We start from the raw sequence: 19,645 nt of genomic DNA on the forward strand, positions 1-19,645 counted from the left end.
ATATTTATTTTAAAGATCTTCTTTTGAGTCTTCTGCAAAACCTTAAACATTCTTTCTGGATTTTCCAAAGGATGGTTTGCTTCTTCTCAGTTTTTAGGTTCAATTTAAGTTTCTTCTCTTCAGAAAGGTCTTCTCTGATCACTCCATTCCAAGTAACCATCCATGCAGCATTACTATTTATTGGATCACCTTAAACTTAAATAGGCACAATGCTTGTTTATTATTATTAACACCTAGCATAGTGTTTATCACAAGTGGGTACTCAGTTATTAGTTGAAGGGGGGTAGGTGACTTAATGCTTTTCAGTGTTTTATTGTACTTTTTAAAATTTTGTGTATACTTGGTGTAACAAAAACAATAGGAATATTTACTGTACCTTTTCAGATTTGTTTACACTACCTTTCCATCAGCCCTCCAGAAATTCCTGATACATTCGGGAGTGGGGTCATATGTGTCCAATTAGAAAAATTCCTTTTGTTTGATCACCCATTAACATCTATAAATATCTTTGCATTTAGCCCATTTCTACACCCAGAGGATCTCGTGTAAAGTTTTATAAGTTTCCCAGATACATAAAAAGAAATGGATGAACAGATTTTTAGAGTTTTTGTCTCAGGTGTGAGAAAAGCCTCTGGCTTGGTAAATAATGCGTAATTGGAAATTCTAAATAGAAGGATCCTAGGTTCAGAAAGACTTTGATTTCACTAGTATTCGCTCATCTGAGATGGGATTATATACTTTTTCTTTGTGAATTTATACTAGGTCTTAATACATTTTCTTTTCAGTAGTTTAAAGGGGATTTATCTTGGATCGTTTTCAAGTTAACAGTCTGTTGTTTAGGATTCCACCTTTTTTGAAAATTAGAATGTTCAGAATATTGACCATAATTCAGCAGCCTGATTTACACATTCTTTTAGTTTCATTTTAAATTTTAAATTAACATTGTCTTTTCCGCTAAGTGAAAATATGTTGTGATACAGAACTAGAATCTCCTCGGAGTCTGACTTTTCCTTGTCCCTTTGTTCTTAATTATAAAAATGATCACTGTTTCTTCCATCTACTGGTAGACAGAATTGATGTGATATTTTATGTTGCCTCAAATTTTATTCTTACTCATGAAATTTTCTAATCTGAAAATTTATAAACATCTGCATGACTTAATATGTGCTCTGAAGAGAACTGTGATTGTAAATGCATTCTTGAAAAATGTATTTCTGTTTCAATGTTATATGTCTTTCCCTCCCCACCTGCAGAGAATGGATCTGGGAGAATGTCTGAAAGTCCATGACCTGGCTTTAAGAGCGGATTATGAAATTGCATCCAAAGAACAAGATTTTTTCTTTGAACTTGATGTATGTAATTTACTTTAATGTAGTAGATTTTTATCTTTTGATGTAAAACTTCAATAATATCTCTTATTAGGATAAAATGATTAGCAAACTATCCTCTTTGTGGTTATGTGACGGTTACTACTAAATTAAGATCATGTATGTTCTTGACCGAAATTTTGTTTTTTGTGTTTTTTAAAACTTGGACCAGTTTTTAAATGCTTAGTTTTGGATTAAAAATTAAGAAACTATAAGGAACTGTGGAACAGCATCAATGTTAAGCTTAAATCACAAACACACATATAAAATAACGTTTTATGACGTCCCTTCTGTAGCCAAACTTACGAGGAAAGAGGGGCAGGGAAATGGAAACTGAAGGTAAAGCAGGAAAGAACAATAAAAATAAAGTAAGAGAGGGGCTTTGCAAAGGACGTTTGAGGAATGTGGAGGATTTTTATCTCAACCTTCTAGAGCTGAGATAGTAAAAACATTAAAATGAAAAAACATTACCTCTCACTTTAAATTCTGCCTTGTGACATATCCACTGCTAATATTTTCTACATCATAAAAACATGTTAGATTTACCTTTTTTTTATACTTTTTTTTGTGAAAAATAACATATAAAAAGGCAATTCATTTCAGAGCACCTTGTAACAGTTAGTTTTAGAACAGATTTCAGAGTTTGCTGTGAATTTCAGTTCTACAATTTTAGGTTTTTACTTCTAGCTGCTCTAAGATACTGGAGACTAAAAGAAATTTCAGTATAATGATTCAGCAATCATACTCATTTAAGCCCTACCTTCTCTATAATTTCACCATCACCTTTGGTCTTTTTCCCCACTCTTTTTAGAGGTATTTGTGCTATGCCTATTGTAACTTTTTCTGTTGGAAGGAGCTGTCGATAATATGAGTGAGGGAGATGGATCTAGCTGATGTTCTGGAGAGGCTGGCCCCTCCAGTTTCAGGAGTTAATCTGATTCAGGGACCCATCTGGAGATTGTATGTTTCTGGAAAGTTATCCTAGCGCATGGAACCTTTGTAGAATCTTACATATTGCCCTAGGTGTTCTTTAGGATTGGCTGGAATGGTTTTGGTTGGGGTGACTAGAGTTTTTTAAACTATGAGATGAGACTTGGAGACAATTTTTTTGAAAATTTTTTTAAATACCAAAAAACATGTAACAAACACAAACATTCCTCTTTTGATCATTCCATTCTACATATATAATCAGTAGTACACAATGTTATCACATAGGTGCGTTTCATCATGATCATTTCTTGGAACATTTGCATCTATTCAGAAAAAGAAATAAAAAGACAACAGAAAAAAAAATTATATATACCATACCCCTTACCCCTCCCTTTCATTGATCACTAGCATTTCAAACTAAATTTGTTTTAACATTGTTCCCCCTATTATTTATTTTTATTCCGTATGTTCTACTCGTCTGTTGACAAGGTAGATAAAAAAGGAGCATCAGACACAAGGCTTTCTCAGTCACACAGTCACATTGTGAAAACTGTATCATTATTCAGTCATCGTCAAGAAACATGGCTACTGGAACACAGCTCTATACTTTCAGGCGGTTCCCTCCAGTCTCTCCATTATGAGACAATTTTTGAAGTCATATAATTCATATATTCTTTTGAAGATTAATCATATACTTACTCTGGTAAGATAGTAATGATTAAGAAATTACCCATATTAGTCAACATGTGCAACTAATTTCTAGTATAAAAAGGCCCTTTTTTAAAAAAAAAAATTTTTATTATAAACAATGAACCGACATACCACCATGCTTGATATACTATAATTCTTGACATGATAATAATCCATGACTCACAGTATCATTACATAGTTGTGTATTCATCACCATGATCATTTTTTTGAACGTTTGCATCTCTCCAGCAAAAGAAAGAAAAAAGAAAAACTATACATCATACCCCTTACCACTCCCTTTCATTGACCACTAGTATTTCAGTCTACTCAATTAATTTTAACCTTTGTTCCCCCTATTATTTGTTTATTTCTTATCCATATTTTTTACACATCTGTCCATATTGTAGATAAAAGAAATGTCAGGCACAAGCTTTTCATAATCATAGTCACATTGTATAAGCTATCATTATACATCATCTTCAAGAAACGTGGCTACTGGAACACAGCTCTACAGTTTCAGGCACTTGCCTCTAGCCACTTTAATATACCATAAACTAAAATGAGGATATCTATATAATGCATAAGAATAACCTCCAGAACCTCTTGTGTTCAGATGTGGTCTCTCTCTCCAGCCAACACAACAAGCAAACTCACCACCCTCCCCCTGTCTATGTGGGACATGATTCCCAGGGATGTGGACCTTCCTGGCAACGTGGGACAGAAATCCGAGAATGAGCTGGGACTCAGCATCAAGGGATTGAGAGAAACCCTATAATGAGCTGAGACCCAGCATCAAGGGATTGAGAAAAACCCTGGAATGAGCTGAGACTTAGCATCAAGGGACTGAGAAAACCTTCTCGACCAAAAGGGGCAAGAGTGAAATGAGACAAAGTGTCAATGGCTGAGAAATTCCAAACAGTCGAGAGGTTATCCTGGAGGTTATTCTTATACATTAAGTTGATATCACCTTGTTATCCAAGAGGAAATGGAGAGGCTGGAGGGAACTGCCTGAAAATGTAGAGCTGTGTTCCAGTAGCCATGTTTCTTGATGATGATTGTATAATGGTGTAGCTTTCACAGTGTGACTGTGTGATTGTGAAAAACACGTGTCTTATGCTCCTACAAATGAGTCATGACTGTTTCCTAAATCATTAAATACTCTACTGAAAACTTTCTTAATGACTACAAATCAAAATTTTCACTTAAGGTATTTCCACTTTTCTGCTACTATGAAGAGCATCTGTGAAGAATATCTTTGAGTATTAATTCCTCCATATATCTCTGATTACTTTAAGATAAATTTTTAGATGTAGAAATACTAAGTCAGGGGACAGTTTAGGCTTTTGATTGATTGCAGTAGCCACATTATCCTTTTATAAAGCAATTTGTGTTCCCTTCCATAGGGTGTGAAAGTGATAGTTGCCTGTTCCCTTACCTTTCATGGCAATTACTATATATGTTTACTCTTTGCCAGTTTGATAGATGACAAATAACATTTGAGGTCTAGAATTAAACCTGTTTTAAATTTTTTACTTACATTTTAAAAAACAAAAAGTATAATTTATGAGTAAGGATGTTTGTGAAAAAAATTGCTTTTCTCACAGTAATGTCTTCTAATTAAACTTCTTAGGCCATGGATCATCTGCAGTCATTTATTGCAGATTGTGATCGCAGAACAGAAGTGGCTAAGAAAAGATTAGCAGAAACTCAAGAAGAGATTAGTGCTGAAGTGGCAGCAAAGGTAAGAATTTCATTTTATTATTACAAAGTTAGTTTTGATACATTATTTTTTTGTTTTACTTTAGCTTTTTTGTTCTGATATAATTATCCATTCACATAGATTATAAAAACATGTACAGGAAAAAAAATGTACAAGGAAGTCCTGTGTACCCTTCCTTTAGTCCTCCTAATATTAACATCTCACACAACTGTAGTACATTGTCAAAGCCAAGAAATTCACATTGGTTCAATCCTTATGGCTTATTCAGATTTCACTAGTAATACAGGCACTCATTTGTGTATATGTATAGCTCTGTGCAATTTTATCACATGTAACTTACATAACTACCACTACAATTAACATACTTAGCTGTACCATGACTATAAGATTCCCTTATGTTATATATTGATAGCCATTCCATCCCTTCTCTCATCCCTCATCCTTGGCAACCATTAGTCTTTTTCCCATCTCAATAATCATGTTATTTCAGGAATGTTACATGAACAGGATTAGGCAGTATGAGGCTATTAAGCCATGCAAAAAGGCCAGCCTGGTCAGGGTCTCATTTGGCAGCAGAGGTACACAAGCAATCATGCTCATTCATACAACGCTTTTTAAGCCTTTCCTTGTGTCATGTTTGCCATCATCCCATAGCCAAAGCAGGCTGTGTGGCCAAGTTCAGAGTCAGAATAGAAGACACACAATTACACAGCAAAAGATGTGAGACAGGGAAGGAAGAAGAGTTTGGAACATTAATGCAATCATTCAGTGACAGTTGTCTAAGGAAAAGTATCATTGCTTTGGTAAAGAGGTTGGGTAGTGATGATAGAGTTGGAGTACCTTTGAGGAAGAAACATCTTCGATTGAAGGATATTTGAGAAGTAGTTTACTGGGGCTGATGTCCATATCAAATTTAAAACTTCTTTCCTAAATAATTGGCCATATAGACTGAATATAATGTGGCCACACTATGTTTCATGTGACCTTAAAACAGTGGAAATTAGCTAGGTATCCAGGATTGGTAATAATGAAGAGTGGTGTATCAAATTCCAAGGCAATAATTAATCTGAGTGGGAAGATATGGACTAAGGGAGAGGGTGGTGCCGTGCTAGTTTCCTGAAAATCAGCAGTGTATTGGTTTTCATTTTCATAGCAACCCTTTGGGAAAGGTATTATCCCTACTTCTCAGCTTAAGAACTGGATTCAGGTTAAGTAACTTGACCAAGAGAAAGGGGGAAAATTCAACATCGCATTTGGAGAATTCCTGATATTCTCACAGGCACTGGGGACAACAAATCAATAGGCTGAGCCTTCAACCTTCGGGTTTATTCATATGAAACTTACCCTGCAAAGGACTGGCTAAACCTACTTAAAATTAGGCCTAAGAGTCAAACCCACAGAACCTCTTTTGTTCCTCAGATGTGGCCTCTCTCTCTCTCAGCCAACCCGGCAAGCAAACTCACTGCCCTCCCCCTCTGTATGTGGGACATGACTCCCAAGGATTAAACCTCCCAGGCAGCGTGGGACAGAAATCCTAGAATGAGCAGGGACTCAGCATCTAGGAATTGAGAAAACCTCGACGGAAAGAAGGAAGAGAGAAGTGAGACAAAGTATCAGTGGCTGAGAGGTTTCACACAGAGTCAAGAGGTTATCCTGGAGGTTATTCGTACACATTATATAGATATCCCCATTTTAGTTTAAGATGTATTGGAGAGGCTAGAGGGAAGTGCCTGAAACTGTAGAGCTGTGTTCCAGTAGCCATGTTTCTTGAAGATGAATGTATAATGATACAGCTTTCACAGTGTGACTTGTGTGATTGTGAAAACCCTGTGTCTGATGCTGCTTTTATCTACAGTATGGACAGATGAGTAAAACATATGGATTAAAAATAAATAATAGGGGGAACAAATGTTAAAATAAATTTAGTAGATTGAAATGCTAGTGATCAATGAAAGGGGGTAAGGGGTTTAGAAAAAAATAGTGGAAACAAAGGCTAAAATGTATTGGATAGATGGAAGTACAAGCAGTCAGTGAGAGGGAGGGTTATGGGGTATTATGGGATGTATGAGTTTTTTTCTTTTTATTTCTTTTTCTGAATTGATGCAAATGTTCTAAGAGATGATCATGGTGATGAATATACAACTATGTGATGATATTGTGAGTTATTGATTATGTACCAAGAATGGAATGATCATATTAAGAATGTTCATTCATGTTTGTGTGTTGTTTTGGTTTATCAATAAAAATAAATAAATGAACTAACCTGGCAAAGTTATACAACTAGTGATTGTTTTAAAACTATTGGACTGCAAAGCTATATAATTGCTTTAAAGTGTATCCGCCAATTCATATCTTTAACTCATATTTATTCAGCCTACGCTATTTGTAGGGCTTTTTAGATACAGAGGTGGTTAATATAGATAGCCGTCACTAAAGTAACGTGCTACATATACAAATAATTGTCATAAAAGATAGAATGTGGGACCAACGAGGCTATGACCATCTCTCCTTATGTATGTAAGTGGCGGTGGGGTGTGGTGATTGTTGCAGAACGCTTCACAGAGAAGAATCGAACTGGATCTTGTTGAATGAATAGACAGTCATCAGGCAGGCAAAAAAGGTACAGTATGGCAAGGAAAAGTATACATGTAAAGTCACAGGCAGAAAATGACAGCATAAGTTTGGGAAACTAAATATAACTACAGATTATGTTTGAGCTGGAGAAACAGCAGGATATGGTTTGGATAGGTACTGAGAACCAGATCATGGAAGAAGGATACTTCATACACTGTCTAAGCAGATGCTGGAAAGTAACAGTTATATTGGGGTCAGTACCTGATCCCATTGAGATGAAAGCAAGTCTGACTCAGAATATCCTGATGATGTCTCATCAGTTCATTCGGGATATGTTCAGAAAGAATTATTTATTCTCATATTGTTTAGAAAATGTAAGTCTTTCCTGAGGATTTCTGAAATACTTGAGCTTGATAATTCTGTTTTTATTTAAGGTCTTCTTTTGTGTTTCTCTATAGGCAGAGCGTGTTCATGAGTTAAATGAAGAAATTGGTAAATTGTTAGCCAAGGTGGAACAACTAGGAGCCGAAGGGAATGTGGAAGAATCCCAGAAAGTAATGGATGAAGTAGAGAAAGCAAGGGCAAAGAAAAGAGAAGCAGAGGTAATCACATTTTGAATGCTAATAGATAAGTCTTAGTATCTGTATTTCTTGAACATATATTTAACTCAGGGTTACTGAAAAATTATTATTAAAGGGGTTTTAAAACAATTTAAAAATATTTAAATGGTTCTTGTCATACTAATGATTGTGTTATAAAATTTGTGTTTTTTTTTGGAATTTGGAGACCATTGATCAGTTGAAATTTATAACTAGTAGGTGATATTAACTAAATTAGCTAGTCATACACTCACAACAGACAGTCAAACACAGATACATGTATGCATACACAGCATATACATGGTCATTATGATATATTATCTCCCATTGTACTGTCATGCAGCTGTGGCATTCTCCCTTCCCACCTCAGTACAATTTGCTAGCACCTTGGGAACTTCCTCTTGTTTTTCTACCATAGCAAAGGTCAAAATCTAATCTGCTACAGGCAAAATCCTATTTTTTAAATTTTCATTATTATTTTTTAAATTTTTATTAATAGCAAAGTCCTATTTTGTTTGACCTATCTGCTGTTTTTTATTTTTTGGGTGCATGGACTGGGAATCAAACCAGGGTCTTCTGCATGGCAGGTGAGCATTCTACCACTGAATCACCTGTGTACCCTATCTGATATTTTTTAGAAAACTGAATGCATTTGGAATGGTTTGTACTCTCCCCTTTGCCTTAGTCTCCTGTATTCCTGTGTCATGCTTGGCTTACTTTATGGAAGCCTACATGGCTCCTGAAATTATCTCAGCTTGTAATTTTATTATACATTGCTTTCTTTCAAACCTGGCACTCCCTTCCTTTTTTGTTTTTCATTATTTATCCTCTCACCAGTGTATTTTGACTGTTAAGAGGGCATGGGTCTGTTGTGGCATGGGCAAATCAAGGAGGGAAAGCCCTTCAACTCAAATTACTTTGGGGTGTGTTTTAGTTTCCTAGTTTGCTCAAGCAAATACCATACAGTGGCTGGGCTTAAAAAATGGAAATGTATTAGCTTATGATTTTGAGGCTAAAAAAGAAAGTCCAAATCAAAACATCAAGATGATGCTTTCTCCCCAAAGACTTGTGTTCTGGGGCTGGCTGCTGGTAATCCTTCGACTTTCTCCTCTGTTGCATGACAGTGCCCATGGCAACCTACCCTGGCCTTTCTGTTCTCTTCAGAGTTCTGTTGAAATTTACTTTTTACTTCCATGGCTTTCTCTCTGTCTGAATTTCATACTGCTTTTAAATGACTCCAATAATAGGATCAAGACCCATCCCGATTGTGCTGGGCTATACCTTAACTGAGGTAACTTCATCAAAAGGTCTTATTTAGGGCCACGGTGGCTCAGCAGGCAGGAATGCTTGCCTGCCATGCCAGAGGACCTGGGTTCAATTCCTGGTGCAAGCCTATGTATAAAAAAAAAAAAAAAAAAAAGTCTTATTTAAAATGGGTTCACCACATCCACAGAAGTGGATTAGATTTTTGAACATGATTTTCTGGGGTACATACAGATTGAAATCATCTCATTCTCCACTCCCACTGGACCCCAAAAAGACGTGGTCTTTCTATTTGCAAAATACATTAATTCCATCATAATATCCCAAAAATCTTAAGTCATTTTAGAAATGGTGCTTAATACAAAGTGGCACCGAAATCATTTATGTCTGTGGTTTTTCCTGGGGCGCAATTCCCCTCCATCTGTAGACCAGTGAAACTTAAGGAGAAGGTTATCTGCTTCTGAATAACAATGGAGGGACAGGCATAGGATAAACACTGCCATTCCCATAGTGAGAAATTGGAAGGAAAACAAGGGTCCGGATGCCAGACAACTCTGAAACCCCACAGGGCAAATTCCATTCGATTTCAAGATCTGAGAGTCATCTGTGGAACAATGTTTTCTCCTCCAGGCTTGATGAAGTGGCATTCTCACTCCTTCCAAGTATTTAGGCAGTAGCCATGTTCTCCCTGAATATTGGGTTGAAGGTTCTACCCTCTTCACGCATCAGAGTAGTGGCCTGACTCTCCCCATCCCCAGGACACAGGCTCCACCTTCTCTGAACACTGGAGTTGAATCATTCTTCCTAAACAGTGGGGTGGAAGCTCTGCCCTCTTCAAGCACTAGGACAAACTCACCCTCTCCACACATGTGGGTGGACCTGCTCTCTGGGCCAGAGGTGTCTTTGGTCCAGGCCTAAGCTTCCATGGTTCTGCACTCGAAGTGATTTTTCCTGCAATTTTTCCCTCCTCTGTCCCTTTTCTGCAATTTGTCCCTTCTCTGTCAGTCCAGGCCAGCACTGATACTCCGTTCACAAAAATTACACAAAGAAAACTTGTTGGTTTTGTATTTAGTTCACAGGGGTCCAAATCATCAGATAAAAGAACTTTCCACAGATCCTTCATGGATAACTCCATTTCCAATCCTAACTTCTACAGAAATGGCTGAATGGTTTCGTGTTCTGTTAAACCCTTACATAGAACACTATTCTCTGGGGACTTGCTTTCTGGAAACTCAGAGTTTTCCAGACTATGAGTTTGTGCCCAGGAGTTCAGTTCTTAGCTTGTCTCTTTCTTCTCACATTTTACAAGAAGAAATCTGGTGGTGCTTGAAAATCTCACCTAATAGCCAGATTCATCACTCTCAAGTTCTGCCTTCCATCTGACATCAGGACTCAATTTTGCCAAGTTTTCTGCCACTTTAAAACAAAGAATACCTTTCCTGCAGTTTTAAATAATACATTCATCTTTTCCTTCTAAGGTCTCATTGGAAGTACCTTTAGCAACTGTATTTCTACCAGCAGTCTTTTCAAAGCAAACTAGGCTTTTTCTGTCCAGTACCTCATGATTCTTCCAGCTTCTACCCATTACCCAAGTCCAAAGTTGTTTCTACACTTTTTGCTATTTGCAATAGCAGCACCCCACTCTCCTGGTACCAAAATCTGTATTAGTCAAGGTACTCTAGGGAACATAACCAACAGGAGATTAATACATATTATTTAAATATTGCAAGACTTCTTTATAGGAATTGTCTAATGCATTGTGGGGATGGGCAAGTCCAAATTCCTTATGGCATACTGGAAACTCCAATGAAGGTTGTTGTTGAATTCCAGAGGAGATGCTGGCTGGCTGAAGTAGAGATGGAAATTCTCCCTTCTAATTGCTGAAATTGCTCACCTCTCCTTTTAAGACCTTCAACTGATATGACAAAATTTGTCTCATTGTTGAAGGTAGTCTCCTCAGTTGATTTTAGGTGTCATCAGCCATAGATGAACAGTCAAATTATCAATGATTTAAAGCCACAAAACATCCTCCCAGTTACAGTCAGGCCAGTGCTTGCTTTTTTTGACTTGGCCAAGTTGACACATGAACTTACCATCACAGGGTAACTGCTCTTTTTCTTCCCTTTATGTCCTGCTACCAGCCGCTGTTATTCAGACTTCTGGGGGAAAGCAGAGTAGAGGAAATCCATTTTGCTACCTCTTTCATTATCCCACTTTTACCATCCCTTAATGTTAGTGTTGATCTTCAGTGGATGAAGATCCACTTATACTTACTGTTCCTCACAATATCCATATAATGCCGCTGTTGTGATGAAGCTGTGAGATTTAAAAAATACTACATTTCGTAAGAGTATTATCTTCTTTTGAAATATAAGATTTAACTTGTATATTAGTTTACTAAAACTGCCAAAGTGCAATTATACCAGAAACAGAGCATCTTTTAAAAAGGAAATTTACTAAGTTGCAAGTTTATAGTTCTAAGGCCATAGCAATGTCCAAAACTAAGGCATCCAAGGAAAGAAAGATACCTTGGTTCAAGAAAGGCCGATGTCAGCTGGAAAAGTACATGGCTGGCATCTGCTGGGGTCTTTGGTTTCTCATTTCAAACAACTTCTCCGGGGGCATTTTCTTTCTGCATCACCAAAGATCTCAGACAGTGGGGACTCTGTAGTTTTCTCCAAAATGGTTCCCTCTTAAAGGATTCTAGTAAGTGACCTACCTTGAGTGGGTGGAGACACATCTCCATGGAAACAACTTAATAAAAAAGATCCACCCACCAATATTGAATGAATGTTAAAGAACATGGCTTTTCTGGGGTACACTGCAGTTTCAAACCACATTCCACCCCCTGGACCCCAAAAAAGACATGTTCTTTTTATATACAAAATACATTCATTCCATTACAATATCACAAACACTTTAAACTATTTCAGTAACAATACAAATACAATACAAAGTCACAAAATCTACAGGCATGGTCTGTCCTAAGGCAAAATCTTCCTCTGACTATAGACCTGGAAAACTCAGAACAACTTATCTGCTGCCAACCTACAAAGGAGGGACAGTCATAGAATACATGTTTTCATTTCCATAGGGAGTAATTGGAAGGAACACAGGGGTCACTGGACCCAAATAGTTCTTAAGGCCTACAGGGCATACTCCATTCATTTTCAAGACTCATTTATTCTCAGGGCTTTAGAAAGAGACAGATTCATCCTTTATAAGGGCCTACACAGCTGCCTGGTTCTCTCCAAACCCTGGAGTGAGAATTGTAACCTTGAAGGACATTGGGGAGACTACCTTTTTCTCAGCTCTATCCTTTCCAAGAATCAGGAGAACACTTGGGTTCTCATCTCCCAGGCACACCCTCAACCTCAGCAGAATGATGGGGTGGCAGCAAGGCTTTCCCCAATCCTCAGGGAATGTGCTCTACCCTCTCCAAGACTGGGATATTGAAACTCCCACCCTCTGCCTTTGGGGCAAACTTACCTTCCTCATGTGCTTGTATGGGTCCACCCTCCTGGCCCAGGGTTTCTTGGCTTCACACCTTACTTTCCATGGTTCTGCAATTTAAGTTATTTTTCCTTCAGTTTTTCGCTTTTCTGTCTCTTTTAGTCCAGTCCAGCAGTGGTTCTGTTTATACAGATCTCACAACATTTACTGGTTTTCTATGCCATTCACTGGAATCATGCCCGTCAAACAAAAGGACTTTCTACAAATCCTTTCTGGATAACTCCATCTTAAGTCCTTGCTTGTCCAGTAATGGCTTTTGGTTCCATGTTTGATTAAATCCTCACATGAGACCTAGGAAGGGGTCTCACTTCCTAGAAGTTCAGAATTTTCCAGACCACCAATTTGCTTTCTTTGTACGCAAGAGTTCACTTCTCAGCTTCTCTCTTAACTCTTGCATTTTACTATAAGCTGCAGGGATCAGCCAAACTTCATTTTCCACAGTTAGTTTGAAAATTTATTCTGCTAAATATCCAAGTTCATCACTCTCAAATTCTGCCTTCCATCCACAAAGAATGCCTTCCATCAAGTTTGGAACAACACGTTCATTATTGCTGTCTAAAGCCTCATTGGAGGTGTCTTTAAAGTCTGCATTTCTACCAGCAGTTTCTTCAGAGCAATTCAGGCCTTCTCTTAGCAAAATCCTCACAGCTCTTCCAGAATCTTCCCCAGAATCTTCCCCTTATCCATTTAAAAATCTGTTCCAACATGTTTGGTATTTGCAGACTGCAGCAGCACCCCACTTCTTTGGTACCAAAATGTGAATTGGTCTGCTAAATCTGCCAGAATGCAATTTATCAGAAATGGAATGGCTTTTAAAAAGGGAATGTATTAAATTGTGAGTTTATAGTTCTAAGGCCATAATAATGTCCAAACTAAGGCATCCAAGGAAAGATACTTTGATTCAAGAAAGGCCAGTGCCAGCTGGGAAGGTATATGCTGACATCTGCTGAGGTCCTTGGTTTCTCATTTCAAACAGCTTCTCCAGGGGTGTTTTCTTTCTTTTTGCATCTCCGAAGGTCTCCTGCTCTGTGGGCTCTGTAGCTTTCTCCAAAATGGTTCCCTCTTAAAGTAAGTGGCCCACCTAGAATGGGTAGAGATGCAGCTCCATAGAAACCACCTAATCAAAAGGTCCAGGTGGGTCACATCTTCATGGAAACAGCTTAATCAAACAGATTCCACCCAGCAGTGTTGAATAAGCATTAAAGAATATGGGCTTTACTGGGGTACACAACACTTTCAAACCAGCACAACTTGATGCTTGTGAGATACGTTTCACAGAAAGTAATTTTTATTATGAAATATATCATATATAGAAAAAAGCAATAAAATGCAAATTTCATTGTAACAGGCAGTTACAGAACAGATTTCAGAGTTTAATATGGGTTCCACAATTTTAGGGTTTTCCTTCTAGCCACTCTAAGACACTGAAGACTAAAACAAATATCCGTATGATTTAGCAGCCATACTCATTTATTAAATCCTATCTTCTCTGTTACAGCTCTTCCTTCTCCTTTGATCTTTCACCCAATCTTTAGGGGTATTTGGGCTCTGCCCATTCTAACTTTTTCATGTTGGAAAGGGGTGTCGATAATAAGGGATAGAGAGATGGAACTCATTGTTGTTCTTAGGCTCGCCCCTGTCAGTTCTTGTGGGCCTGGGAACCCATCTGGAGATTGTAGGGTTCTAGAAGATAATTTCAGTATGTGAAACTTTTGTAGAATGTCAGGTAGAGCCCTGTTCTAGTTTGCTAGCTGCCAGAATGCAATATACCAGAAACGGAGTGGCCTTTAAAGGGGGGAATTTAATGAGTTGCTAGTTTACAGTTCTAAGGCCGAGAAAATGTCCAATTATAACAAGTCTGTAGAAATGTCCAGTCAAAAGCATCCATCCAGAGAAAGATACCTTGGTTCTAGAAGGCCACTGAAGTTCACGGTTTCTCTCTCAAGTGGAAGGGCACATGGTGAACACAGTCAGGGCTTCTCTCTCATCTGGAAGGGCACGTGGCGAACATGGTGTAATCTGCTAGCTTTCTCTCCTGGCTTCCGGTTTCATGAAGCTCCCCAGGAGGCGTTTTCCTTCTTCATCTCCAAAGGTCGCTGGCTGGTGGATTTCCTGCTTCGTAGTGTTGCTCTCTCTGAACAGCTCATTCTCCAAAATATTTCCTCTTTTATAGGACTCCAATAAACCAATCAAGACCCACCCAAATAGGTGGAGACATGTTGTCCCTTAACCCCGTTTAACAACCACTCTTGACTAAATCACATCACCCAGGGAGATGATCTGATTACAGTTTCAAACATACAATATTGAATAGAGATTATTCTACCTTTACAAATGATATTTTGATTAAAACATAACTTTTCTAGGGGGCATGCTTCCTTTCAAACCGGCACAAGCCCTAAGTGTTTTTTAGGGTTAACAGGATTAATTTTGCTTGCAGGTTGGCAAAGTTTGGTAATTAACCCTGGATCTTGAAGCTTGCTCTTGTAAAGCTTATGTCGGTACTGGAGAAGCTTAGCCTACCTATAGGTATGCATAAAAGTAAATTCCATAGGACATCTTGTTTTGCTTAGATGTGGCCTCTCTCTGAGCCCAACTCTGCAAGTGAAATCATTGCCTTCCTCCCTACGTGGAACATAACATCCAGGAATGAAAGACTGCCTGGCGGCATGGGAGATGACTCCCAGGGATGAGCCTGGCCCTGGCACCATGGAATCAACAATGCCATCCTGACCAAAAGGGGGAAAAGAAGTGTAACAAATCAGCTATCAGTGGCTGAGAGAGCTCAAGAAGAATCGAGCAACTACTCTGGACGTCACTCTTACAAAAGCTTCGGTTAGACATTGCTACCTACTGTAACTTGCCAAATCCCAACCAAAACCATTCCTGCCAATCCTAAAGAACACCTGAGGCATTATATAAGCTTCTGTAAAGGTCCATGCATTAGGATAACTTTCCAGAAACCTACAACTTCCAGATGGTCCCTGGACCAGATAAATCCTGCAATGTAGAGGGGTCAGCTTCTCTAGAATATTAACTAGTTCCATCCCCTTATCTCTTATTATCAACAGCCCCTTCCAACATGAAAAAGTTAGGATGGGCACAGCCCAATTACTTCTGAGGAGTAGGAGAAAGATCAAAGTTGATGATGGAGTTATAACAGAGAAGATGGGGTTTAACAAATGCGTATGATTGTTGAATCATTATATAGGTATTTCTTTTAGTCTCTAGTATCTTAGAGCAGTTGTAAGTAAAAATCTAAAATTGTGAAATTGTAACCCATACCAAACTCTGAAATTGGTTCTACAACTAACTGATGCAGTGTGCTTAGAAATTTACTGCTTTTTTATGTTACTTTTCATAAAATAGAAAAATTCAATTGTGATGAAGAATGCACAGCTGTATGATGATATTGTGAACCATTGATTGTACACTTTGGATGATTACATGTAGGTAGATATATAATACATATCAATAAAAAACAATTAAAAAAAAAACACCGAGAGCTCATGTCCTATTCAAGATTCCATGTAATTGTGTTCAAATAAACTGACCAAATAATGTGCTACCCTGAATATTAATTTTGCACCAGATAAACATCTCTCCCTTTGTTCTTGCACAGTGGTTGAACTTTGAAAATATGGACTGTGTATCCTTTACCCAGTGTTCTAATTTATCTTAGTCCTATTCAGATCAGCTTCACTCATCTCTCTAGAGGCTGTCTGATCACTTTTTTGGCTTGTTAAATTTTACATTGTCTTTACTACTTTTGATCTTCTGAACAAGTTTGTTTTTTTTCCGCAGTTTCGGGAAGTAGGTTTTATTAGCTCGTGTGCACGAGGGCACAGCTAAATCACCTCAAAAGTCTGAGCCCCGAACAAAAGGCAACCTTAGCTTTTATAGACTTTTTGACATGGTAAAGACAAGGTACACAATTGGCTGATTTAAGTTGAGAACTGTTGAGAGGTCCCCACCCCAGGAATGTCTTCTTTTGCCTATGTGCATCTTTACCAGTTCCTGAAGGCTGAGGGAGGGGGTTTGGGGATTTTTTAATAGAGAGCACAGCTAAACCAGAAAGACGGAAAGGCCTGCCTGCTACATTTCCCCCCTTTGATGCTTACCCCGACTTTTAAGGAGGGGTTATAGCATCACTTATATTTCATTTTATTTACTTAACTGCAAGTGTCGGTATGTTCCGATCTCAGCTGGGCATGGGAAACAATGTAGGCATGCAGGGTTTAGGCCCCTGTGAAGTTGGGGGGGGGGGTGGGTAAAGGTCTGTGTTCTCCCTCTGTTGGCCTCAAGTTTTCTCCTGATGGCCCCTTTTGGACGGTGCCTGTCTTAGGTTGTTCCTCCCCTGAGGTATCTTACCCGTCTTTGGCTAACCAGCCATCTTCCAGGGCCAAGCAGGGTGGTACGAGGTGTGCAAGTGAGGGAGCAGTAACAACCCCTGAGAGGGTCTGATCTGTCTCTTTGACAGCCTATGCCTCCTGGCCTCTATGCCCAGTACCTGCTTTGGGGTTTTTTCACCTGCTCATGGGGCAATAGCTTTGGTTACATGCTTTTGGGAGCCCATGTTTTTTTTTCTTTTTCTTCAGTGAAGGCTTAGCTCATAACTTTTGGGCAAGAGATAAAGTTAGCACCAGCTCCCAGGAGGCTTTCTCAGGTTTTGCCATCCTAGAGTAACAAAAACAGCATTATTGAACCTGGTGAGGTGGGATTATAGTATACTGGGGCATATTTTCAACCAAGTACAAAATTATTTACTAGCAAGAAAGACGATATAGGTTGTTTGCATGCAAAAGCTATACAAGGCAAAAACAAGTTCCAGGAAGTAAATACTTCTAAGGCTAGGATGTTAATTTCCCTTAAGCAAGTGTTTTTTTTTCACACCTCATTGGGTTTTATCTGCATACTCAGCTTCTATTGTAGTTCCAGATCCTGAAATCCCAAATCTGCATTTCCTCATAGACTTGTGTCTGCAAGCAAGGGGTTAAACATCAAGCACTTAACTCTTATAAACAGTGACTTACTTTCTATCCTAAAAACCTTTTTACAATATTAGTGTAGACAAACACACTGAGCAGTAGCTAGGAAGGGGGAAGTTACCCAGGTGAGAGGGATTCCATCAAATTAGAGTAAAGTTGGTTTTCAGGAAGAACTCCAGGGGACCTATTTCCAGGAGGGCTGAAACTGCTAAATGAAAGACAAATACAAAGAACAAGAAAAGACAGTCCACAGACCCAGCAGGCCGGGATGTCCAATGTGTTGATTTTCTACTTTTTGGCCCTGCGTAGATCAGTCAGCTTCTGGGGTGACTGAGGCAGGGCTCGGAGGTCTCCTCAGGCTTCAGCCGTGCGTTGACTAGCTGCTTCCGGTGAGCTAGAGCAGGGCAATGATGGTCACTCTGGCCTCAGTCGCCAGCTGGTCAGCTCGTCTCAGCTGCGATGGAGAAGGGCACAGTGGCTCCCGGAGGACAGTGCATCTCAGATGTTCGGGATCAGGGGTTCACCCCCAGGGGTGGTCTGCAGTGGCCCTTTTGACCTGAGAGTGGTGAATTTATAGGATGCTCCTCACGGCTTTGACAGCTGTTGGGATTACAGACAGGCAGGCGGTGCTCCCAGAAACCTGGTTCCAGAAACTGTCCCAGATCCATTGCCCCTCTGGCGGTGACAGGCCCCCCATCCAGGGAGTTCAGGAATCCGAGAGACGGGGAAATGCCCCGCCGCCGGCCCTGGATTCCATCGGGTCTCAAGTCAGGGTGCCACCACTGCCATGGGCGAGGGAGGTGACAGTACACCTGCCTCAAATCCTGGACGAGTCCCCAGAAATGTAGCGCGAAAACCAGGAACGAGGCCGCAGGCCTCCAGGAACGTTCCGCGAAGTTAGAACAGGCTGAGACTAAGGATCCACAGTTTTGGGAAGTGGGTTTTATTAGCTCATGCACACGAGGGCCCAGCTAAGTCACCTCAAAAGTCTGAGCCTTCTGAACAAGTTCATATAGGCGTTTTGGGCAATAAATTTCTTGTCAGCACTGCCTTTGCTGCATCCCATACATATTTTTTTATATGTATATATATTTATATATATATATATATATATATATCACATGCCAATATCATTGCTTTGATAACAACTTAACTTCAATAATATACACAAACTTTGTTCCTATATCCCATTCCCCCATCTTCTTGTAGTACTTGTCATAAATTACATGTTTATACATTGAGTCCAGCACCACTGATTGATCATTACACGTTGTACATATGTCTTTTAGATGCTGTAGAAAGTAAAAAGTTGAGTTAGAAAACAAAAATACTATAGTACTGCATATATATTTGTCTATGTCCTGACCCTCACCAAAGATCCTTATTGGTTTATGCAGCTTCGACCTATTGTCTATTGTCCTTTCCACATGTAAAACTCTGTAGCAGCTCTTTTTTCCCCTAAATATTTTAGTTTGTATTTCCTTAAAACAAGGAGACATATAATAGTACAGTTTATGTCCATCAAAATCAGATTTCACTGATATAATAATGTCATCTAATCTGCAGACCTCATACAAATTTAGCTGATTCCCCAATAAAGTTCCTTTCTGTTCCAGCATCTCAGTGTGGAATCACATGTTGCATTTGGCTGCCTCCTTCAATCTGAAACAGTTCAGTCTTTTCTTTTTTATGATGACTTGATATTTTTGATGAGTACAACCCATTTATTGTGTGAAATGGTCTTTCATTTGGGTTTATTTCTCTTGATTAGATTCAGGAGATACATTTTTGTCAGAATACCACAGAAATGATGCTGTATTCATACCAGTATATCATATCAAGAAGCAGACATTATCAATTTATCCCATTATTAGTAATGTTAGCTTTGATCATTTGGTTAGAATAGAATCTGCCAAGTTCTTCCATTAAAGTTCATCATTAAAAAGTACTTTTTAGGGATCCATGGGTGCTTTAGTGGTCCATACATTTTTATATGTTGTG

General features: G+C 38.8%; 1 protein-coding gene across 20 annotated transcripts in view; it reads left to right on the plus strand.

Annotated features, from left to right (window-relative positions):
* The window catches only part of LUC7L2 (LUC7 like 2, pre-mRNA splicing factor), a 92,455-nt gene that overhangs the window by 48,721 nt on the left and 24,089 nt on the right, over positions 1 to 19,645 (plus strand). For all 20 annotated transcript variants that reach the window (XM_077145251.1, XM_077145181.1, XM_077145106.1 and 17 more), the window contains 3 exons: positions 1,254 to 1,352; positions 4,618 to 4,728; positions 7,740 to 7,883. In XM_077145251.1, coding sequence (XP_077001366.1) covers positions 1,254 to 1,352; positions 4,618 to 4,728; positions 7,740 to 7,883 — 354 coding nt within the window. The remainder of the gene's footprint in view (positions 1 to 1,253; positions 1,353 to 4,617; positions 4,729 to 7,739; positions 7,884 to 19,645) is intronic.

The sequence above is a fragment of the Tamandua tetradactyla genome, chromosome 1 (assembly GCF_023851605.1).
Source record: "Tamandua tetradactyla isolate mTamTet1 chromosome 1, mTamTet1.pri, whole genome shotgun sequence".
Lineage (NCBI taxonomy): Eukaryota > Metazoa > Chordata > Mammalia > Pilosa > Myrmecophagidae > Tamandua > Tamandua tetradactyla.